Genomic DNA, 25,527 nt, shown 5'->3' with positions numbered 1-25,527 from the left:
TGGGTACGAGGCCTGGTTGTTAGGGGTGTTCTGGGGCTGGGAGGCCTTTCCCTGGTGGGGGCGTCCATCCTGTGGGGAGGCCTTAACTGGCCTCGGAGCAGGGTGCCGAGGTGGAAGTAGTGGTTGGTTCAATGATAGTTGGGGGAACTGCTGTTGATAGTGATACTGGGAGATGTGCAGTACTTGGTGCTGATGAAGCTGGTGTTGTTGGAACTGTTGCATTTGGGTTTGCATTGCCCGCATGCACTGCATCAGGTCGTCCAACCGGTTTTGGCTGGCTGCCAGGGGGACGGCAGTTGGTTCAGTAAAGGTTGTCTCAATAGGGGGAGGAAAGGGGATGCTCATGGCAGGAAGGTTTACGGGCGCCACTGCTTGTGGCGCATTCAAGCTGGGGATCCCATCCACCGAAAGGGGGATGGTGAACTGTCCAACGCACACCACGGGGACTTGAAGTTGTTCCCCGGTGGTGTTTGTCTCCGTGCCACGTTCGGCGTTGCTGGAAGAAGCCATGAGTGTTGGGTTTTTTGAAGAAAAGAGGTTATGAGAGTTTGGAGGGAGGCTTTTTGAAGCGTTCCCACAGACAGCGCCAATTGATGGTGCGCAATCCGGCCGGTCTTAGCTGTCAACGACCTTGCCTCTGAACTGAATCACAGGGAACCTAAAACGGAGATGATGAGGAAACTCCGGGGGGAACCCGATGTAAAGGCTCCGAAGCTCGAGTTAGAATCCTTCAAAGGCAAGATAAAACCAGATAGCGCAAAGTTTGCATACCATGTTCTTGGGGGGTAGAGAGCCTTTTCTAACCACCTCGTGCACTCACTCCTAGGTTTCTGTCAGGTCGGGTATGATTACTTCCGTGCTTCTACCAGTTCGGGTGTCATCACCTCTGCTGGGGCAGAACCGCCACTGCTCTTTTTGTCGGAGCTGTCTCTGTAACTGGTGGTAGGTGACTGTGGCAGGTGGCCGTTGAAGTGCGGCTGTCAAGCGTCAGATCCCAAGTCAGTCAGGTGCGCCGCCCCTGGATACGGACTCCTTCGGTGTCAGGTACGGTGTGGTTTGTCTAGTTCGGCGTTCTGGAGGCGAAGTGCTGGAGTAGTGTGCGAGGCTAAGTCTTGAGTTCGGATAGGGGAGTGTCCCGAACTGCCATGAGGTCGGCCAGTTCGGGTCACTGCTTTGTGTGGCTCGGGGCCTAAGGGAGAGTTCGGGCTCCTCGTAGGGAGTTCGGATAGGGGAGTGTCCCGAACTACCATGAGGCGGGTCAGTTCGGGTCACTGCTTTGTGTGGCTCGGGGCTTAAGGGAGAGTTCGGGCTCCTCGTAGGGAGTTCGAGCTCTTAGTAGGGAGTTCGAGCTCTTAGTAGGGAGTTCGGGCTCCTCGAGGGGAGTTCGGACTACTGGTTTCTTCCCTTTGGTGTTTGCGCCCTGGGTACACTGCTTTAAGTGCCGAGCTATTTGTTTTTTGCCACGTGGCGTGATTGCGAGGTCGGGCCAAATCTTCCTTCATCAGTTTTTAATGTAAAGTTTTTATCGATGCAAAAGTATATTAATTGCTTTAAATAGTGAACCATTGTAAAGTCAAAAAGATATGTTAGTGCGTGAAAAAATTACATTAATTATCGATATAAAATTTTATCATGAATAGAGTTGATATAAAATTTATATTAAAAATCAATATAAATAAAACCGAATTAGGGTGTAAAGTTTATTCCGGTTCTCATTTACATCCAAAACAAATGTAGCCTTAATAATTTTTCTAAAATGACTCAAGGCCCGTTTGGGAGGGCTGAGGGATTCAATTCAAGCGGGTTCAACTTCTTTGAAGCATTCTGAAATCTGAATAAACTATTCAGATATGCTGTAGAATGGGCTCTTTAAAATATTCAGCAAACACAGCTTATAGGCTGTCCATATCAGCCCTACCTCAAAAAATCAAAAGCCAAAAACAAATGTACTTCAACCCTCTCAAACAAGCCCTAAATTCTAGTTGAACTTTCTAGACAACCCTCGGCCAAGGGTAGAGATGGTAATTTGACCTGTACTCGTGGGGCCCCCACCCCCATGACGCCTTGATTAGGGTGGATTTTTGAACCACTGATCGGGGTTATGGGAAAATCCAAAACTCCGAGGTCGGGGAATGTATTTGTCCACCCCGCCCCAACCCCACCCGATTATATTATATAACATATTATATTATAGTATTATATATATTGCAAAATATAAAATAGTTCTAGGTTGATCTAGAAAAAATAAGTATAGAAGTAAGAACCTGGCCCTACCCCAACCCGTTGCCATTCCTAGCCAAGGCCGTCCCGTTCTTCCTCTACCCCATTATTTTCCCAAAGTATAACTTAGTTTTCAACAATCAACATTTCTTCTCGTGACTTATCGTGACAAAAAAATGCAACTGATGAGTCATGACTCATCAGTTTGTTTGGTCCGACCCATCATCGACCGGTTCAGGTAGAGACAGGAAATTTCAAACAAGCCAGCTCGGCTGTTTCTACTGTTTATCTTCTTGATAAAGCCTTACGTGTTGAGGCGTTGTCAACCTCTCGGATGTTTATCCAACTTTGGACTCTTCACGTTACGGGTCATCCCTACTTGATCCATGATCCGTACAATCGGGTCGGGCAATTGTGTGCGTGGACCCACATTAAAACAGCTTATCGACCATTAACATGAATTACTGGCTGTGGTTTAATTGTTAATTAAGATCACACAATTAATATAATACTGTAATTAGGAACTCGAATAAGCCGTATGTGACGTCGATCCTAGTCAGCAACGTGGAGTCTACGAGGCATACTAATCGCCCACTTGACACGTGGAACTAATACGTGCCCTCGTTGGGGGTGAAGTCGGGTTTATAAAAGCCCGGCTTCTGCGAGGTTCAGGAGGAGTGCCGTGATAAACTCAGCGACTTTCTCTCCGGGAATCCCAGAACCATCCGTCGACATTTCCGTTCCCAAGCTTCTCTTTAAATTGTCGGAATTTCTTCTGTCTCGGCTTTAGGAAACCAAATCCCATTTCATCAGGGCTTGTTTTCCTCTCCGTTCATCCTCTGTATAATTGAAGACTCTTAAGTCTGAACCCACCTGCAGTTGGTTTTCTGTTTTTTGGTTTTTTGGTTTTTGATTCTTCATCGATTGTTTGGTATAGGTTGAGCTTACAATCTTGTTGTATTTGGGCATGTTGGGTGCTATGGGAGGACCTCTGCGTCTTACATCGTTGAATCACATTTCAATTGTATGTAGATCAGTGGAGGAATCTCTGAAATTCTATCAGGATGTTCTTGGGTTCATCCCAGTCAGGCGGCCTGAATCTCTGAAATTTGAGGGAGCCTGGTAAATTTTAGACAGACCCAATTTGGAAAATTTTAATTAAATTGGATTAAAAAGAAGCAGTCTTTAATTTGTCATTCCTGTTTGGATTTTCTTAAATGAATAGGCTATTCGGTTATGGTATTGGCATCCATCTTCTGCAATCGGAGAACCCAGAAGGCATGCCGAGGAAATCAGAGATTAATCCCAAAGATAATCATATTTCTTTCCAGGTACTTCTTTGATTTCTTTATCTGTTTCAAAATTCTAAAATGAAAATTCAAAAAAACATTTTGATTTTCTCTCTCTCTTGTCTGTTTCAAAGCCAGAAACCCTGGTGCTTGCTCTGTAGCGGCAGAGGTTCTGGATAACCCATCAATAATGGTTGAATCTGAACTCAGAAAGGCCCTGAAAATAAGATTGTTGGTGCAGTGCGAGAGCATGGTGGCAGTGGAGGTGAAATTGAAGGAGATAGGCATCGAATACGTGCAGAGAACAGTGAAGGAGGGTGGAATATACGTGGATCAGTTGTTCTTTCATGACCCAGATGGCTTCATGGTCGAGCTTTGCAACTGCGAGAACCTCCCAGTAGTCGACCTCAACGGAGAGCCAATTGGAGGAGTGTGCTCGAGACGCATTTTCAAGCACCAGCAGCTTATTGCGCAACAGCAGAAGCAGCAACCACCACCATCGCCACCACAAATGGTTCAATGTACCCCTGCGATTCCCGTAAATGAGGACTTCCTCTCCTGTGCATGATTCAATCGAGAGAGTAACAGTAGAGTTTTAATCTTATTTCTGTAGGCAGCATTTTGTTTTTGTTTGTAATATGAATATGATAAGGACGGTCGTGGACGAAAATGAAAATCAGATTAATCTATTATCAACTCAAATGAATGAGCCAAACTCTTCTGTTTCTACACGGCACTGCTCTCAGCTCTGTTGAGTCTATTCGAGTATTGTAGGAAAATATCTTGACTTTGTCTCTTTGCGTGACACGTTCAAGGGGCACAGGACACGAGTCTGAATCATCTAAATAGTTGCAGTAAGACTCTGCATTTGACAGCTACCCAGATGCCGATAACAAGAGTACAAGATGTACAACTGGAAATTATCCAGGCTATCCTGGGCGGAGCGGCCAGCATGAGCCGAAAGAAGCGTCTCAAGACTACGCAGGTGGGATTTAATGGAGGATTCCGGCTCCGGCGATTCTGCATAGACGTATGGTGAGGTAATAGGACGCCGGAGCCATCAGGAAAAAGAAATTCTGGACAAACGCTGATGGACAACGTTAGTAAACGTAATAGAAATAAATGGGTTAACGAAGTTAATGGCATATATAGTAAGGTGGATAGTATGGTTGAGTTGTTTTCATTGGTGGTTGATTTTTTCAACCACGATGTATCGACTGATGTAAATGTGTATATATATGTATTTTCGCTATTTAATTTTAATCATAGGGTCATTAATATTAAAACGCTTTATGGAAAGAAAAAGCACAAAAAATGCAACTTTTTTGCCGTTTTCTCAAAATTTGATATGAGAGTCTGATGTAAAGGTTTAAAAATTCGATATATATATCGGGTCACATCGGTAGTTTCCCGATACACCTGCGAGTTTCGGATTATAGCTTCGTTCATGGGGTAGAGCGGTGTTAAACCAATTAAAAAACTAAAAAATATGAGAAGCGAGCCACGGTACGGGCCGATACACCCATTTTGAACCTTGAGTGTAATTTTATAAAAAAATTGACAAATGGTCTCTGTTGATACGTACGTGAGATACGTTATATAACTGCCTTGTCATGCTTAAATAGAGAAATATAAAACAAAAAAAGAAGATATAGTGAAAACATGTTTCGTGGTGAAATGGGATCTGCTCCTCCTCATATATAGAGTGAGTTTCACACTGACCTTACAGTCACATCGCATCCTGAAACCATGTATGGTTAGTTCGATCTAAAAATTAGAGTATATATCAGAGATACAGACTGCGAATTAGATGAAACACGAAAGCAACAACAAACTGAAATTTTTGTTTAGGCCTCATTTGTTTGCACTGAATGGACGTGGAGGTATAGAAATATAAATTTATATATAGACATCCCAAACTTTTTATGATGCAACATTCGAATATGAAAAGATTTCTCTCTTAGTGGTTCATATGTTCATCCATCTACTCTAACATGTGTTTTTATAACTTGTTCTAAAAATGACTGACACTTTGATAGACATGTTCATGTCTTTTACCTAAAATCCTTTCTCTTTCTACCACCGTTGTCTCTCTTTTGCTTCTCTTTATTTGGTTTAGCCAATTTAATGCATGTTACTAGCAAATCATTTTCTTTTCATTTTTATTCTTTCTTTTTCTATTCATCTAAAACAATATTCTCTTTTAAGGTGCGACCGCGTATTAAAGTACCTCTTATAGTTTAAACTTTAGACATAATTTTTGAAGGCCATCAACCGAACCCAAGGCAAACACATCCTTGACCCAGTTCAGAGAGATTGCCAACCATCCTATTGTTGCTGGTCAAAATCGTCCTCACCAAATATCTATAAGGGAAGTTGTCAGCTGGAGGGTTTCGTCAAAGTGAACGTGGATGGAGGGGGGGCATGCTGTCTACGGAAAGCGGGAGGTGGAGTGATTTTTAGAGATGATAGAGGACATATTTTTCTCTTTGCGAGAGCTCTGTTCCTTTCGCCCCTTGTTCTCAAGAAATGGCAGAAGCCCATGCATTTCATGAGGGCCTTAGGATGGCTCATGAGCTTCATATTTCATACATGAGAGTTGAAGGGTTGAGCTTGGCTAATTTTAAACCACCATGGCGTATTCGATCTCTCATTGCTCACTGTACAAGACTTATAAGCATCCACGACAACTGTGTGATTAGTTACACGCCTAAGAATTATTGTAAGAAAAAAAAGTCAAACACCGTTGTTTGGGTTGATGGTTCAACCTTCCTGATCAATGGGTTGCTGATTAAATCAATGGTTTTTGCCCCAAAAGAAGTTTTATGGTGAAACGAAATTGGTTATTTGACCAATTCCCATTTTTTTCTAGTCTGATCTGGTTTTTCAAAACCATGATCACAACAGCCTTTGTAGTTCTACATTGGGGACATCTTGCGATGGAAGATAAGGGAGAGGTTACTAGGGGTGGATTTGAGCCGAGTCAAGAAGAATAGTTATCTATTTGAGCTTGGCTTATCAAGACAGTATGAGACTTGAGTTCAAACTTGAGCTCGGTTCGAGTTAGAGACTTGAGCTTGAGTTCGGCTTGAGTCAAAAGCTCATAAGCTTGAGCTCAACTCAGCTCGAGTTTGACTATGAGTCAAATGCTTTATAAAAGTGTATGTATATATAGAAGCTCGATTAGACTTGTGAGCCTCACGAATCGAGCTCTATTAGGCTTGAGTTTAGCTCGATTAGCAAACGAACCTATAAATTGGTTCGAACTTAGCTCAAAACTTGATTTAAACCAAGCCTAGATAAACTTTTCACGAACCGAACTCGAACGTCTTATAAAAAGCTCGACTTATTACCACCCCTAAATGTTACCAACGCTTGGCTGCAAAGGCTGTTGTGGTTGTTGGGACCTTCTACTGAAATTACAACTGGTCTCCAAATTCTGTTGGGAGGGGGGAGGGTTTCTTTTCTAAAACCTAATATGAAGTGATAGGAGTAATTTTACAATGAACAACCATAAGGTCCATGCCGTTGAACAATTTCGATTACCAACTATGCAGGTGTATTTAATTTTGTAAAAGTTGTAAGTAAAACTATATTATAAATATAAAGGGTATTTTAGTAAATGAACCTTTATGATATTATTACATTAATTATTCGTATATTCAAACAGCTCAATTGCATTTAGAGGACAAAATCAAACTTTGGCTAGCCACACTCAAAATTCGCTTTCTCGCACTTCAGAGTTCAGTTTTACACCAAATACCACCCTAGTCAATAGACAAATGGGGTAGGCTTAACCAGCCCGATTACGAGACCCTCTTATGCATGCGCAATATATTCTAAGAAATGAATCAGTTTTCAAAGTACTTTTCCTTTAATTTGTTGTATTATTTGACTGTAATTTGGAAAAGGAAGCTTGAATGATTGGAACAAGCACGGCTCTCGTCAGATTTCAATGGAAGAGCTGGACCCCTTTTTCAAAAATGACTTGCGGAGATACGCTTATCCGTCATGACAATTCATTTTTGTCTAGTGGCTCGTTTGCATGTGTTTTACATGGGGGCTGTGTTTGGTTGCACATTAACGCAAACGGTTTCCTTGGAAAATGATGTTCTACAGAAAATCAAATCATAATCCTAATTTTCAAGTGTTTCACTTGAAAAAAAAAAAAACTTTGAAAAGGTGAAAAATATACCAGTGGTGCAAGCTATGAATCAAAGAGATTAATCTTTGTTTGGAAAATGATTTATAGAAAATAGAATCAATGCCTTTCCTATAAATTAAATAGTACTCAATTATTTTGGAAAATATTTGTTTTCAATGGGCATCTCAGCAGGGGTGGAATTAGGATTTCTTCCCTAAACATGGATAGGGGGGGGGGGGGGGGGGGGCTAAAATATAAGTGGGATTCATTTAAATGTATATTATGGGGATTTTCAAGGGATGGGGGAGGGGGTCATGGCTCCCCTTTGCCATCCCCCTATCTCTGCCTCTGCATTTCAGGTGCAACCAAACACCATAAATTAGCAAATTTGAAGAATTCTTCTTCATTTTACATACAACTAAATGGAGCCCAAAGTTGCATTTAGTAATTCATTTTACATATAACGATATAAATTATTTTCCATGTTTTTCATATGTTTGAGTTCTTTGGGTAGATAATAGTTATTCAGCTGAAAAAGGGCTAAACAAAGTCCAGATAGAAGAGAAAAAGAACCAAAAACTCAAGAGGACCTGACTCTCTTCCAAGATAAATTAATTAGAAGGAATTCGTTTATCTTTCATAGGCGGTTTTTATATGATGTCAAACACTATAAAATGACTTTCTACCAAAAAAAATAAAAACTATAAAATAGCATTTTCCATGCAAATTATTTGTTTTTATTCATTTTAACTACAAATTAATAAGTGGAGCCTACAAATACCCATTAATTACGGAGGTTCTTGGTAGGTTCAGTGTTTTCAAAACCAGATCAGACCAGACCAGAAAAAACTAGGACCTGATCGGTTCCATTTCACCCCCAAACCCCTATTTGGCCCAAAACTGTTGATTTGGTCTGTGAACCACTGAGCCAGAAAGTCAAACCGTTGATCTAGACACTATTTTATGGTCATTTTTTATTTATTTATTTATTTTTTTTGTCAGAATAGGCCTTCCATTTGGTCCAAACGGTCAGACCGTTCTTCCCTTGACAATGAAAATGAGAGATCACCACAGAACATGGTGGGTTCAATTATATTTATATAGTAAAAACATTGAAACTGTTCCATTTCAGATGCATAGCATCAACTCGTAAGGAAACATAAAAAGAAAGATGTCAATTTTGGCCAACTTATTTTGGTTTATTGTTGATTGAATCAATAGTAGTAAGCGATGCAAATATGCAGTAGTTGGGTGAGACATAGGCCAGAGTTTCGTTGTTGAATGATCCAAAACATGCAAGCTGTTGAGAGCTTTTGTTCTTTTGTTGCCTACTATCTGAGTTTGTAAGGCTTAAGCTAGTAGTTCAAGGGTCTGAAAAGGTATGGCTATCTGAAGATGGGTTACATCACAGCATCTCCATCTTTCTCATCAAAGACAGTGTCAAGATTCAGCAGTTAGTGAACAAGGTACTTTGAGTCATGGAGGTGGATAAGGTTGAGAACCTTGAGATAGTCCATGTTTGCTCTTTTATTTTGGGGGTAAATTGTTGAAATCTCCTCTAAAGTTTCTGATTATTGCTGAAGTCTTCCCTGAAGTTTGGTAATTGCAATCACCTCTCCTAAATTTTCTGATATAGTTGCAAATAGACCCTCTCTAGTTTTTTTTTTTTTAAATCTTCTAACAAGAGGCAAAAAAAAAAAAAGGCCAAAATATCCATGCAGTTACTGTTGAAGCTGATTTCTATCTAAAAACAATACAAACTTTATTAATGAAAAAATACGTTTAAAGTTGTAACTTTACCTTTAAGGCTCAGTTTGGAAGTACAAATACAAATATATAGAGTGCAAAACCTAGTATTTTGTATGTATTTGTACTGTACATATTTTTTTTTGAACTCTTTCCAAAGGGTCAGTTTTGAAAGAGTGAATACAAATTTGTACAGTCAAATACATACAAAATAATACAACAGACTAGGTTTTGCACCCTACATATTTGTATTCGTAAGGTTCAATTTGGAAGGACTACAAATACAAATATGCACAGTATAAATACATACAAAATAACACAAAGTACAAGGTTTTGCACTCTCAAATTTGTATTTATACTCCTTCAAAGCTGAGCCTAAGTGATTGATATGAAGGGAAAATTTTGAAAATAAATCAATTATGGAAAAGATTGGAAGGGCTTGGGGTAGCAATTGATACAAACAAATATTTGAAAAATAAACATTTTGGTCAAAAGTTACTGTATAAGTATTTTGGACATTTTCATGCTTCTTACTAGAGGATTCTTACATAGAGGGTCCACTTGCAACTATGTCAAAAAGTTCAGAGGAGATGATGGAACTTCAAGGAAGGTCTCAGCAACAGTCAGAAACTTACATGGTAAGGCCCTAAACAGATTCTGTCAAGCCCAAACTAGGATGGGCCTCAAAACGGTTATGAGGGCAGGTAATGGTATGTGGAGCAGAGTGTTGGACATATAAGAAAAAAAAACTACGAACAACTCTAATAATAGGTGATAAAATGAAGGAAAATATAAAAAAAAAAACTATGCTGATGGAAAGATATAATATTAGAAATGCTTTGACCAATCAAACTATCCCGAATTTGATAAATAAAGGATATATGGCACTCAATATAACAGTATGGCAAAACAGGATTCATAGACCAGGTGATGATGAGACCTTAAAATATAGGATCTGATCTTAGGTTAAATTGGACGACTTGGGTTGAATCACCCATTAGCCTGAAACTAACTCGTTACATATGATCCATTTATCATGCCATCTGTACACTATACAATATATATTAATTGTAAGTGCCGCGATTTCCCAACTTAGAGAAGAATGCTATTCCATATTTGGGGTGGGGGGGTATTTGGACGAGTTTCTACATTCCTGGAAGAAATTCATTAAGTTGACACACGCTCCTTTAATAAAAAAAGGAATTGATTGTGGATGTTATATACAAGGAACTCATGCAGGAAATTCCGATTCCGTTTTTGTTTTTGTTTTTGTTTTTGTTTTTTTTTTTTTTGGGAGGGGGTGTGTATTTGGACGAGTGAAATTTGCTGGAGCAAAATCCCAACTCCGTCTACGGCACCATCAAGTTTCCTAAAACTAGCAAACGTTAGTATAAAGGAAAGTTTGCACATGGATTCAGTTTCTTCGTAGGTGTTTGATAAGAATGTATTAAAAATGAAAATAATCTTCTCATATCAACCGTTTTTGCATTGAAAATGGAAGTAAACTTTGCATTTAGAATTGGTGAATGTAATTAATTTATCCATTCAAAGTTAGGACCTGTTTGGCAAATCTTTTTTTGAAAATCTTTCAGGTTTTTCAAAGATTATTAGACCAAAAAAAAAAACCTTTTCCTATTTTATAATAAAAAAAGGGGAGTCGGAGACTAGGATACTTACCAAATGGTCTTGGTCACCGTAGACTAAGATACTAAATGGTCTTTTCTCGGAAGATCCGTGTCTAAGAAAGTTTGTGAAAGCCTAAAATGACTGAAAATGATCATGAGGAATCTTCCAAATTTTCGTTTAATAGCCCAACAAATCACTGCAGATTAGGATACTTATCAAATAGTCTTGATCTTTAAAAACAAGATCCCAACAACTCAATATGTTTTAATTTTTTTTTCGAAATTCTTCTTAAAATAACTTGCCAAATGTCACCCTAATATACTATCAACCATCATCCATTACTGGAATATGGTGACTCATAACAATACCTATGGGAGAAGAGGACCCTTGGATGTGAACTCCAAGAACTGTCTATAATCTATATTGTTTGCAACGATAGATAAGATAAAATTAATTGAATTAAGGCTTTGCTATGCTGGTCAGATGCTTATAATTAAATATGGACGTAGCTGCTTGAAGTTGTCACCTTCAAACATTAGTTATTGAAACTAACCTCTGATCTCATCAAGGAGAAGATACATGGCCTCCAAACTTCCTACATTTTCAATTCTTTGGCTTGACGTAGCTGCTTGAGGTTGTCATATTCAAGCATTAGTTCTTGAAATTAAATAACCTCTGATCTCATCAAGGAGAAGAAACATGGCCTAAAAAATTCCTACATTTTCAATCCTTTGGCTTCCAGGGTTGCTTGACTTGCTTCTTCTTTGCATAACTTACAAGAAAAAAGGTCAAATCCGGCGGTCCTATGACTGCCGGCTTAGGTCTAAGGCGACGGTCAGGCATTCACCCCTTGAGAAGTTGCCGCCTTTGATCAGGACCGCCAGCTTAGGTTAAAATGACCGCCGCCTTTGATCAAAAGCGGTTCAAGTTGCTCTAAAGTGGCGGTTCATTGGAGCCGCCGGGTTAGGCGGCGGTTTCTACAGCCGGGTTAGGTGTTTCAGACTGCCGCCTTAGGTTCCGCAAGCATTGCTACAACCTTCTTTTAGATGGCGGTCCAAACCGCCGCTGTAGTTCCTATTTATGTCTATGCTGGCAGTCAATAAGACCGCGGGCTTAGATTTTTTTTTCTTTTTAATGGCTATTTACCATATTTTTGTTTATACCTCTTGTACTGTATTTTGTATTGCTTTATGAGTCCTTCTTAATGCAAATCCCATCCATCAAAACTTAAATGTATATAAAAATGCAATTTGAAACAATATCTATTAATTAGAAGATTAATTATTATAATATCTAAAATTTGTTTAAATACAATATGCAATTGTTGAAATACAAAAAAAAAAAAAAATCAAATTCTCAAATAATGTAGTGCATCTCCGAATGCATGTTCATTTTCAAATTGAACAAGTTCTCCCTTTCACTGTCTCTACAGAAGCTCTAAGTCTTTCAGCGTCTCTACAGAAATTCCAAGTCTTTCAGTGTCTCGACAAAAACTCTAAGTCTTCCAGCTTCTCCGGTAGAAGCTTGCATCCATCTTTGCAATTTTAGACTCCTCAGCTACCAAAACCTAATAAAACAGATTCACCATAAGTTAGGTCAGCTCATAATTTGGATATTGGTATAGGAATTTGAAGAATCCATATTTGCTTCTGAGACTACAATATGGAAGATAAGAAGCATATGAATAAATGTGTTTAATTAAGATAGCCTTGTATCCATCATACCATGATACTTTGTAAATGCACCATGATTTGCACTTCTATTATTATTAAATTAATATAACATATATTCTGTTTTAGTCCTATTTATTTTAGAACCTGTTATTTCTAAGATATTTTTTGTCCATAAACTTAATTTTGCCTTTAAGCTTTCATTTTTTTTTAATGGAACCATTCAATTTTTAATTGTCCTTGGGATTATAAAGAACTTAGTTACTTGTAAATAAATATGGATTAGATTTAAAGGTCTTAACTTAATGATTAGTTTTAAAGGTTAAAATATTTTGTCAACTACACCCTTTGCAAGCATTGACATTATATGGTACTATCAAAATATTCTGATTTAACTTTTATGACTTGGAGGCAAGTATTAGCATTATATAGAAAAGGTAGATACATAAATCATGGAAGAAAAGTATACCAGTTTGTGAGAGTTGAAGTTTCATCTTGGCCTTAACTCTTTCAACTGGAGTCTGCAAACAATGTCATGTTTTACAATCAAAGACAACAAAAGTAATATTGGTAAAAAATGTCAATAGAATCAAAACGAATGAATAAACAAATAAAATAAAATGGCAAAAAGAGAAAATAGTAAACCCAAAAAGTAAACCATGACATTTTGTAATTTACCAGAACCCTTCCTTGTTGATTTTACCACCTACCAGTGAATCACCTACAAGGAAGCAATATCTAATACTAGCACACAGAAAGACAGCTCAGTCCCTTGCAGGGTAAGAAACTGCAGTTCCCAGCCCGCCTTTATTTTATACAATGAACTGTTTATTTTTAGATCCAACAACACTAACACTAACACACATAAAAATAGCCAAAACAGTAGTACAATGGAGGCACCTCGACAATCATTAGAGAAGTAAAGAAAGAACATGCATAAACAGGGGTCCATTTGGGGGAACTTGACTTAGGCAGCATATGGAAGTGGTTCAGCATCTGCTCAATATACAGAAGATTGTGTAGGATACTTATCATCAATGGCGAAAAGCAGGCATCCAGGAAGCTAGGGTCGACTTCCATGTTTCCATTAAACATTGTCCATGAAGCTAGAAAACAGCTCCAGGATAGACCGCTCAAACATTTACTAGATGTTTGGATCAAAATCCGGCACACTAGATTGCCAAACACTGATTACAAAGGCATGCTGTTAATAAACTTCTCTTTTATCATTTCCATAATGCACTATGACAAAACTTCATGGAACACATAAAATAAAGCTCCTAATGATTTTCTAGGACTTATTGGGAATCTGGTTTTATCTATATTTTTAGATTTTAGGCCCAGTAGATCCCGGGAAAATTTGTCTACTTTAAGATTGCCATCTGACTTTATTGCTGCAAAAAAACAGTGACAATGCAGGATATGTGATTGGACATCACAATGCTACGGAATGCAATTCTCTCCAAATAAAAGTCTCCATTAAACGAGGAAGCAGATCTAACAACAACCTTAGCAACAACATCCATAAAATTTCAGCAACTTTTCAGTTCAATATCCTAGTTCCCTCCAACCAGCATGTTATACACTTAAATGTCCCAAATCTTTTCAATGGGTCACTAGGTCGAATACAAAGAGGGAACAAGGACCTTGCTCCAGCATATTAACTTATTCATTTTTAAGTTTGACTTCCAAATGAGCATTACTAAATCAGAATTCCCTACTCAAATCACTAAGTTGTCTTGTAAATGGAGAGATCTCCACACACAATTGCCCTATGCCTACAGTTTCCAATTCATCCATCACAGTGGACCTCCCTCCCTCCTTCCCACTCTCTCCCTCTCTCTCATAGATATTGCCAAGGTTCAGTTTAACAGAGAGTTGATCATACACATCACACTAAAAATATAAATATCAAACACCAAGCTTGGGAGTGCATTAAACCAGTGTAGTTTGCTATCATACCAAGGGGACTCATTTCATCTAGACCCTCCGACTGAACAACTAATGCTCTTCTCATTCCAAATCTTTGCTGTGCTTTGGCCATTTTGATGACCTGTCCAAGAATTAAGAATCCATTCACTTAAACATGGCATTAATTTGTAAAGGACGATCAATGAAAACAAAAATTCAAGTGAATCCTACTCGACCCTATAGGGCTGAAAATATAACCATAGATAGGGGTATCAACGGGTCAGGTTTGGCACGGTTTGTCTCAACCATAACCCAACCCTCCAGCACCACAACCCGAAACCAACCCGACATGGCTTAAAAATACTTGATTCCCGAATCCTACTCAACCCTATAGGGTTTAACCCGATATCGGCCCAACTTGACCCGTATAATTTTAAATGTATTATTTAACACATTTTGAAGACGTAAAATACATTAATTTAAGTAAGGAAATTGTTTTATAGATTTTAAGGTATTATTTTTTTTCATTAAAAAAAGAAGAAAATCAAAATCAACATATAAATAAATTATAAACTTTAAGCCTATAAAATTAGAAGTAAAAAAAATTGCAAGAATACTTGGTATATATGCAGGGTATCATGACCCAGTGGGTGGATTAGACAAAACCCGAATCCGATTTGAACCCGACTTAGGTCAAAGAATCCAAGGTTCAAAAAATCGTTACGTATCAGCCCATATTGGCCGATACGTATCATTCCAGGACCCCTCCGATATGCCCCTATAGTGGGTGTATCGGGGGTCTGACCGGTTCAGGGGGTGGAGGAGCCCTAAACCGCCCCCCCTGAACCGGTTTCAGAAAAAAATAAATAAAAAAAGTATCAATTTGCCCAATACGCCCCTACCGACGTATCAAGTGTATTGATATCTTGAACCTTGAAAGAATCAAAACCCTAACCCAACCTATTAACATCTCTAACCATAGATGCTATTACGTTTCCCTAGCGTATAAATGGTCACTAAATTAAAAAAAGGCATAACAGGAGCAATTCTCACACTAAAATTACATTCATGCAACAAAGTTATTAGTTGTAAAATTAAAAGTTAAATCCAAAGTGCTGAAGACGAATTTTTTAAAGTCTTTTATTTATTTTTATTTTCATTATTCACTAAGGTTATGTTTGGTTTGAGAGAGAGAGAGTTCTTATTTTCTATCAAGCCAAACACAACATTAATTCACCTAAGTGTCTACTACATGTGAATCTCTCACCATGCCATTTGTGAAAGAAGATTAACACTCAATAAATAAAAGGCAAGCATTTGGCCTTGGAAGAACAAGAATCTTTACCATATCTACTTGTCTGGGGTCTTTGAACTTTTTCCATGTCCCATATTCACATGATAAAAAGATTTGAACATAATGCAACCCAAGTCTTTCACCAAGGACCAGAGGGATGAAAAAACTTGAGCGCCCTTCGAAATTATATGCAATAGAGTAAGAAGGGAAATTACAAAACAACCACACTCATTCAACTAAGCTTTGGGCTTCACCAACTCCGAAAGCTAGTGAAGAGGACAAAGAGATAGGAGAGGCTGGAGAGCTCTAAATCTACTCGATCAAAGAAAGTTTTCAATTGAAATTCGAGATCCTTTAATTTGCACTACATGGGAATGGGTATTCATAGTAGGAGGCAAGGCCTAGCAATCAATGATAGCCATTGGCTCAAAGAAATCTTAACCATTGATTTGGACCTTTCATTTCCCTAATAAATTCTATGAATCTTCCTCTATATATGCCTGATACAAATCCCTTATCTCCCCTAGAAAGGTTATATATGCTTGAAGCTTTAGTGGCTTCTCAATAATACTTTTTAACCTCTCATTAATTGAGGAGTTATATGATCCTTCAGTGTCTCTTGCATTAAATGCTCTTACATCAGACCTCTTACATTGAGAAAGACTCATCCTTAAGTCAAGATCATCATCATCAGAATTGATAAAGTTGCATGTAATCTGCAACATTAAATGTAACTGAGACATCTATGTCACCAAGAAGCTCAATCTAATAGGTATTCTCTCCAGTTTGTTTCAAAGTTTGGAATGGCCCATCAAATTTATCCTTCAACTTACCATGCTTTCCTCATGGGAATCTTTCTTTGTGCAAGTAACAAGATCTCCTTCCTTGAATTCCACTTTCTATCGATGATTATCTATAATGTTTTTATATTTCTTGTTCCTTTCTTCTAACCTCCTTCGTACTTGTGTACGTAATTTCTTAATGTAGCTTGTCATGTCTTTAGCATCTCCACTAAATTTCTTGGTTATAGGTAATGGAGAATAAGATCCAATGGTCTGTTAGGAACTCGGCCATAAACAATCTCAAATGAGCACTTCTCAGTTGATTTATTCTTCGATTGATTGTATTCAAACTCAGCTTAATTATGATAGGGTCAAATCCCATTGATGCTTGTTATCACCAACCAAACTCCGGCCGTAGTAGATTTCCAAGTGTCCTATCAACCACTTCTATCAATCCATCAGTTTGTGGGCGATGGGAACACTACTGAATTGCAATTGAGTCGGTCCCCATTCTTCTCCATAGAGCTTCACAATAATCCCCAGAAGTATTGGTTTTAGGAATTCCACGAGCTTCACAATCTCCTTCAAGTATAGTTTTACCACATGAGGTCCATCAAATGTTTTGTTGTAGGCAATGATGTGTGTTATCTTGATTTGTCCACCACAACTAGTATAGATCAACTCTTCTCCTTGTTATTGGTATCCCCAATACAAAGTCCATTAAGACGTTCTCCCAAGTTGCTTTTGGAATATGTTGTTCTTTATCCGTAATGTATACTAATATATCATTAAAATATATAACAAGGAATTTACCTCTTAATAGTCAAAATACCTGATTCATCAAACGCATAAATGTACTTGGTGCATTTGACAAGCCAAATAAGGCATGACTATATACTTGTATATATAACCCGTCCTTGGTATTGAATCTAGATCCCGTTTGATACGTCTTTTTTATGTGGGCTGTTGGTTTTTTAGAAATCTGGTAGTCTATGTTTTGGTCTTTTCTCGTTTGATTGGAAAAAGATTTAACTACTGAAAACTGCAGCTTCAAAAAAACATGAAAAACCCATTTTGTACTATTTTTGGAAAAATTACTATTTCTTACCCTTTAACAACCTTAAGTATGTAGTCCTTCCTGGATGGACCTAAGCTTTTTATGACACCATCTTTCTAGAGGGTGTAATTCAGTATTTTTGAACCCATTGTGTTGAGCTTTTCTATCATATTGCCATGGTCTACCCAATAAAAGATGGCAAGTATCCATAGATGCCACCTCACACCATATGTTGTCTGTAGTTTTTGCTAATATAAGACACTAAACAATGTTTATCAGTAATTATCTCATTTCCTTTCTTGAACCATGCTAGCTTATAAGTTTGTTGGTCTTTACAAGTGGTAAACCTTACAATTGACCTGTTAGATTTCTGTGCTTGTTGTTTCTTCACTTTTATTGCCAATTGGTAGACAACATTAATTATATGTCCAGGTAGACAACATTAATTATATGTCCAGTAAGGCTACAAAACGTACCATTATGTCATGTATCTCCTTGTGTAGTCCACTTATGTAGTGTACAATGGTTTGTACCTTTGGTTCGACCACTCTACGTCATATATATAGTGAATAGATATAACTCTCTTATACCTGTGATGATTTTTTTTTTTGTGTACCATTCTTGAAGATAATTTTCAGGAAGAAATTTCTTCCTCATTTCTGTCTTCATCTTTATTTATTTTTTATTTTTTTTTATTTGCCTAATCTCTCCTTTCAGACCTTCAATTGTTTCCACCTATCAGATACATACTTCTTTAATTAACTTGATGGCTACAATTTTTACCTTCTGCTGATCTAGTACTTCTTTATATGCATTTTATAGTATTCAACCAATCAGTGAGTTCATCTGGTTTGATCTTACCTTCGAATTTAGGGATGTCCACCTTCATATCGACATCTCGAAATTGAGCATAGGATTGATCTACATGATCATCCCTTTCCCCTTATCTGATTATTCATGTAGATCACGATGATAAAAGGGTTAATTTCATCCTCAAAGGTGAGACCAACATTTACATGGCTTTTAGTTTCAAAGTGTTGTAAACATGTTGTTAGCTATTGAACTTGTCTTGTTAATTCTTCCACTTTGATATCTCGAAGATTATGTTCCCATATTGGGTCATTAGCATTATTGGCACGAGCATGCCTGCTTAGAACCATCGGACCAATCTTCCCACAACCCAACAAACGATATTGCTCTTGATATATACCACCTAATGCAGTCCAAGTTTCATTAAGGACCAGGTATGATAGACTTAAACGTTCTTCAAAATATATGTTGGAGTAAGAAGGGAAATCACAAGATAATCACACCCACTCCACTATATGCTCTCTAGTTTCGTCAACTCCAAAAGCTAGAGAAGAGGAGAAAGATATAGAAGAGCTCTAAAGCTACTTCAAGAAACATTTCAGGGGCGTTCTTTTTTGAGATTTTGAGAGGGGGGAAATTTGGTCAATGGGATTTTGGTTCCCATTGATCAAGAACTCCATGTTCTTTTCTTCAGCTTTATGTGGAGAACAGGGAAAGTTTATTTTCTTGGGTATCATTTATCTGGGTAAGTAATACCCATCTCCTATGTGGGTAAATAACTTTTTCACCTAAAGGGAAAATTGCCAACACTTGAATGGAACAAAAATGCCCATTTTAATAATGGATTTTTATGGCTAAAATGGTCATTTACATTATTTACCTAGGAAATAAAAGAACATGGGTAAATGCACTTACTTGGATAAATGTTTCTCCAGCCTCGGGACGAGTTTCCGGTTGTGGTCGCTCTTCTGCCTCGGGACGAGTTTCCGGTTGCACACCAGCTCGTTCCTGCCTTTGTCGGATCGCCTTCATCCGACGAACAATTTCTTCCTTACTGGCCATGCTCACACTTGCAACATAGGCGGCCCAAGATAAGTACAAGGTAGGCAAGATAAATTCAGTTCGGCAAACAAAAGTAAAAGAAAACAGATCGGCCACCCTTTCCATCAGCCCGACGAGCATCAGCATCTCCGAGCATGTGTACGCGATAACATCGATTTCGTGGATCATGGTCAGGGTCGACCTCTCCTCCCAAGTAAGCGCCGACCATTGGGACTGCGGCAGAGACGTCCTCGACCCCCACAACTCGGCAGCAAAAGGGAGACCCCCAGGGATTCGCACAAAGAAGAACGACTCCTACCAGTGCTTCACCGAAGAAGGGGCCCCGACCAACGACCGAATGTTCTGCCGAGTGGAGAAGTAATAGTACCCCTGCTGGTGGTGTTTGAGTTGGAGCATAAATCTCACTATCCCCAGGGTCAGTTCAATATCGCGGACGACACAATAGGACAAAAGGCCGAGTAGAAACCTAAAAGAGTTCGATATCAGCTGCATCGGCAACACCTTGTACCAGTTTAGCACCTCGACGAACCCCTTGCTCAACGGGAACCTCAGCCTAGCCTCCAAGCTATGTTCATAAACACACAACTCACCAGGCTGAGCATCAGTGGCCATCTCCCCGGGCAGTGGACACCTTATCTGGTATTCTGCGGGAATGGCATATGTAGCTCGGATCCGAGCCATATCCCCAGGCATGGTACCGAACCGGCAACCTGCCCGAAGAGGAAGCTCCATCTCCATCTCGAAGGGACCAGCCTCGGCTTCCTCAATTTCGGCAGCCACGAAGTCTCTCAGCTCAGGCTCGTTGGTCGAACCGCGAGAAGAGTTGGAACCATAACTATTGGAGGACCCGAATGAGAAAAAGGACTGACGAGATAAAGAGGACATACTGGGCAATTTGCGAAGCTAAACAACGAAAGCTACCGAGCTACTCGTCGAGCTATCTACTGAGTTATCTACCGAGCTGTCTACTGAGCTATCTGCCGAACTATGTGACCGACGAATCTACCAAGCAATGGATGCCAAACTCTTGTAAGCGATACTAAGGATAGGGAAGGGGGGACCACTTTTCCCTTTTATAACTATCAAGGGCATAGGCGGAGGAGAGATCAACGGTGCAAATGAAGCACCACTGACAACGCCTCGGGAGGCCAACCGATGCGACCAATAACGTACGGCAGGAAGCCTCGGAAACCGAAGAGGCACTCTCGGCAGGCAGCAGTTGCGCCCATTAATTGTGCCAGTTCAGCTACTGTACCGGTCCAACCTTCAACGCGGAGACCCGTCATACCGGTGCAGCCTTCGACACAAATCCTCGGCTAGGCCACTCAAATCCTCGAACTAGGCGGCTTATGGCCACAAGGCCCCGTAATAGTCAGGCCAAGCATTCCCCCTCCTCGACAGCAGAACTGGGGGAGTGGTTTGGGAACCAAAATTTTGGTTCTCATTTAAGTTTTGCAGCCAATGATCGGAGGACTCCTCGGCAACGATCAACACGGCATGGACGACACGCATGCTCAGATGTTCCTCAGTCGGGCAATGAACCTAGAAAACTTCATTCCTCGACTTCATAATTGGGGGAGTGGTGTTCGGGTCATGGCTGAACTGGCCCTGCAAGACACGTGGCCACCCAACTATCGCCCTGCCACATCATCCTAACTCGGCCGAATCGGCATAGCTTGGCCACGTCGAGCTAGCTCGACCAAGCTACGCTATTACTGTGGAACCCCATCTTATCCTTCCAGCCACGTCGACTACACGTCACATGGATGAGCACAACTAGGGGTAATGAGGAGTAAGGAAGATGACTCCGTTGGGGAATGAGACTCTATCCCGAATACCTCAGCGACTAACTTCATTCCAACAACCCCGGAAGCCCAATCCGACCAGGACATGGATCTTCGGCTATAAAAAGGTACTCCATGCTCGAGGTAAGGCATCCAAGTTCTGAGATCTACATTGCTACTTAGCTCAAACCAGAATCCTTATAGCTCTACCCGACCATCCTATCACCTCCTACTGATTTGAGCGTTGGAGTTCTTATCCGGGGATAATTCCTCGGGCCTCTGACTTCTATTTCCTTGATCACATGTCTTTAAGCGCGGCCTCACCCTTGTAGCTCGGCCCCGCCCTGCCAGCAAGGACTATCTAATTGCCCTCCTCGATTCATGCACCACCTCAGATTGAACAACATCAGCATTGGTGATGATTTCCCAGAAATTGGCACCACATAGGATCCTCATCAAAATCTGAAGAATCAATGATTTTTTCTTGTTTGATTGGCTGATTATGCTGATTTTTGCTAAATCAGCCAAAATTTGATTATTGAAATCAACACTTTTCAGGGATCACTTTTTCTAGTGATTTTTTTATTTTTAACTGATTCCAATTTTTTTAGGATGACATGGCATCCCACATGGCATTGAATAATAACTCTAATACAAAAATAATCGGCTCTTGAAAATCAGTACCACACAAATTCAAGGCCGATTTCTCAAAAATCAGTTTACATGGCATAAATGATACCAAACAACAATTTTTGACCATTTTTCAAAAATCACTAATTCCAAAAATCACCAATTTCTGGATAATCAACAAGGAGAAATCATCATTGACGCCAAACGTCACTTAAAGGATCTATACTTAATGGACATCTATCATTTTTCCTACTAAAAGAATAACAACATAATAGATGCAAATCAAAGGAAAATTTATTAAAAGAAAAAAAGACAAAGTATGATACAATCCATATTGCCATGCATAAGAGCTCCAAGGTCCTTAGGAAAACAACGAAAAACCTTCAAACCCTCTGGTAACCTTTCCTCTTCTCCCACTCCCTCTGCCCCAAACCGCCTTTAGGCCTCTAAGATTTGCCTTTACTAACATATATACACGTAGAAATCAACGCGTCTTCGTAATTTTCTACTACTGGAAAGGCCACCAAACCTGAATTCCTCACTACAAGTCTTCTTTTCTCTTGCGCCTTTTCACCTTTTGTCTTGAACCTTCTACAAGCCTCCCTAGCGAAATTTTACCCTCCCCAAAAACATAGGCCCAAAGACTTTTGGGGGGTCGTAGCCAGCTTCAAACAGTCCCAAATTGTTGACACCAGGACTAAACACCCGTCAAACCCTGGGCTTCCATTCTTCTCAATCTCTGTTGCCACCAAACATGGGCCCAAGAGCTCTTTCCTCCTGTTCTCACTCTCAACTTCTTGAGGCCCAACCAGACCTACATAATTAGACCCGACCACCTTAGAAAAAAAGTAGCCCATGGGCCCACGAGATTGGCCCGCCTCCACTTTTGAATTGAGTTTCCCAGTTCATATTCTTACCCAACATCTTAGTGTTCCACAAGAAGAACACTTACAGGCTGCCAAGCGAGTTATTTGTTATATCACAGCTAAACCAAGTCAAGGTACGTTTCTTCTTCCCAACATCCAATGGTCTAACTTTGTGGGTCTACTGTAACTCTAATTGGGCCTTATGTCCTACTACCTGGAAATCTACAACCGGTTACATCACTATGCTTGGAGTTGCTCCTTGTCATGGGAAAAAAAAAAGAAAAAAGACTATTGTGGCACGGTCTTCTGTTGAAGCTGAATATCACGTTATGGTCACCGCAGCTTGCGAGATTTTATGGCTTTGACATGTTCTTCGAAACCTTAATCTATCCATTTCTGCTTCAATGACACTCTATTGTGACAGTCAGGTTGCTATCAACATCGCCACATATCTTATCTTTCATGAATGAATAAAACACATCGATATTAATTGTCATTTTGTCCGAGAACATGTTCTATCCAAGGCACTTCAGCTTCATCACATATCCACGTCTTCTTAGCCTGCCGATCTGCTCACCAAAGCCTTAAGCGCTGACCGATTTGATTATTCAATGAATCGTGTTATTTCATTATTCTTGACACAGAATTTGTTATCCACATCAGCAAGGTCAGTTATAACCATACATAAGTCATAGATACATTTATTAGTTAACATTTTACAAAAGATGGTTAACTAGAATTTGGCCTTGGAAGAACAGGACTCTTTACGGTCTACCTGTGTCTAGGGCCTTTGGACTTGCCACACGTTCCATAGATTTAAACCCATCGTTGAATTGATGAGACCAGTTTAAAACACTACATGGTGGAACCATTCAATAATGGACTTGATCCCTTTGACATGAGGCAAGTTACAAAGGCTCTAGCAGTCAAAATCTAGAGACCCCTCAATAAATGTGTACAATCCATGACTCCAATGTTTGAAATAAAAACAAAACATCACATAAACTGACTGGTGTGTTTGGTTTAAACACTTGCATGATCATATGTGAAAAAATTTTTTGCTTAGGCTTAATTTGAAAAGAATACAAATACAAATACGTACAGTATAAAATACATACAAAATACAAGGTTTTACGTTCTATATATTTGTATTTGTAATCCTTTCAAACTAAGCCTTAAGGCCATACGTCATTGTTTTTGAAAAGTTTTGTACTTTGATATTAAGGGGATGTTTGGTTCCGTGGGTGTTTATTAAAAAGTGCTATCACATCAATGCCACATGGGTGTTTGTGTTTATTGAGCATGAAATCACTGTTTGGTTTCCCTTTTTATCAAATAAACACTAAAAAGCATAAAGATATGAGGCATTTGGGGAAACATTAATTTCTTGTTTCTCCCAACACTTAGGTATTTCTTGAAATAAAATACTTATGTGTCATACCTTATAAAGTGTCAATCTGATGTGGAAAATTAAAAAACGTTTAAAATTATGCTCAACCAAACAATAAAAGTAAGAAACATTTAGACTCAATTTAGAAGGATTACGAATACAAATATATTCAGTATAAATACATACAAAATACAAGATTTTATAGTACAAATATATACAAAATACAAGATTTTACACTCTACATATTTGTATTTGTACTCCTTCCAAACTAAGGTTTAAAGTAAACGTTTAAAACAATAAGCACCCAAGAATAAACGCCCATGAAACCAAAATATACTAATAGTGGCTTTAATTAACATCCACTGTGAATGGAACCGTTTCCTCTTTTATAATAGGAGTGGAAGTGTGCTCACACGAGGTTTTGACGGAGTTCTCTCTATCCATCCTCACTGGACTAATATTTCTGTTGGGGTTGTTCCGTGCCTGGGCTAATTGAGGAACTCAGGAAGTTGAAGAATTAATTCTATGTGCCGATTTCACAGCTTTCAGCAGGATTCGATTCCATATTTGTGGTGGGGGTGTATTTGGACGAGTTTCCACATTCCAGGTGATCCATCCCAAGAAGAATAAAAAAGAGGGGACGGCTTTGGATATTAAAGCTACAAACCTCAACTGAAATTACAGAAAAAAGAATAAAAAAAAAAAATAGAAGCAAGGACTCAAGGAGGCGTGACATATCATGTAAGAATGTAAAAGGCAAAACCCAAGCTAATTGTGCACGTAGATTCGTTTAAGCAAACTTTGCATTTAGAATTGGTCAATATAAAATAGATTCGTATGCATCGTGACCAAACAAGATAATGCAAATAAACCGAACGAGGAAATTAGGGTTTATTTTATCACTTCTTGAATGTAAACTCCAATAAGAAACTGTCAGATAAGATAAAAAGAGGAAAAGGATACAAGCAAGGAGGTGTGGCCTCGCTCGTCTTCCTTTTTTTTTAAAAGATGCAAAAGCTTTTTCTTTAATAATAAATTTTGTTTAGTACTGTTCACATATGATGTAGGAGACCTTGCGTTCGGTTCTTCGGTCCAAATCAAAAGTCAACAAAATGTTAATAGCCGAAAAAATGTCAGAAACTTACCTTCTGACTGAGCCTTGTTCCGTTGGAACCTGATTTCTCATTTTAATTTGCTCAGTGTTATGAACAATAATCATATTTCTCATTTTAAACAGTTGTTTTAG

General features: G+C 39.1%; 1 protein-coding gene across 4 annotated transcripts; it reads left to right on the top strand.

Moving 5' to 3' along the window:
- Nucleotides 1-2,882: 2,882 nt before the first annotated feature.
- LOC104595363 (glyoxylase I 4-like) lies at nucleotides 2,883-4,211 on the top strand. 4 transcript variants are annotated; one of them, XM_088899350.1, is made up of 3 exons: nucleotides 2,883-3,342; nucleotides 3,446-3,551; nucleotides 3,720-4,211. In XM_088899350.1, exons 1-3 carry the CDS (start codon nucleotides 3,188-3,190, stop codon nucleotides 3,858-3,860), a joined length of 402 nt encoding a protein of 133 aa, XP_088755476.1. In that variant the 5' UTR covers nucleotides 2,883-3,187; the 3' UTR covers nucleotides 3,861-4,211. The 4 variants fall into 4 exon arrangements, with proteins under 4 accessions (XP_088755476.1, XP_088755475.1, XP_088755474.1 ...); XM_088899349.1 differs by having other exon boundaries at nucleotides 3,648-4,211; XM_088899348.1 differs by having other exon boundaries at nucleotides 2,884-3,342; nucleotides 3,724-4,211.
- The last annotated feature ends 21,316 nt before the right edge of the window (nucleotides 4,212-25,527 follow it).

Source organism: Nelumbo nucifera, chromosome 2 (genome assembly GCF_055504915.1).
Source record: "Nelumbo nucifera cultivar China Antique chromosome 2, China Antique-T2T, whole genome shotgun sequence".
Taxonomy (NCBI): domain Eukaryota; kingdom Viridiplantae; phylum Streptophyta; class Magnoliopsida; order Proteales; family Nelumbonaceae; genus Nelumbo; species Nelumbo nucifera.
The sequence above is the reverse complement of the archived record's forward strand: the minus strand, read 5'-3'. Positions and strand labels throughout refer to the sequence as shown.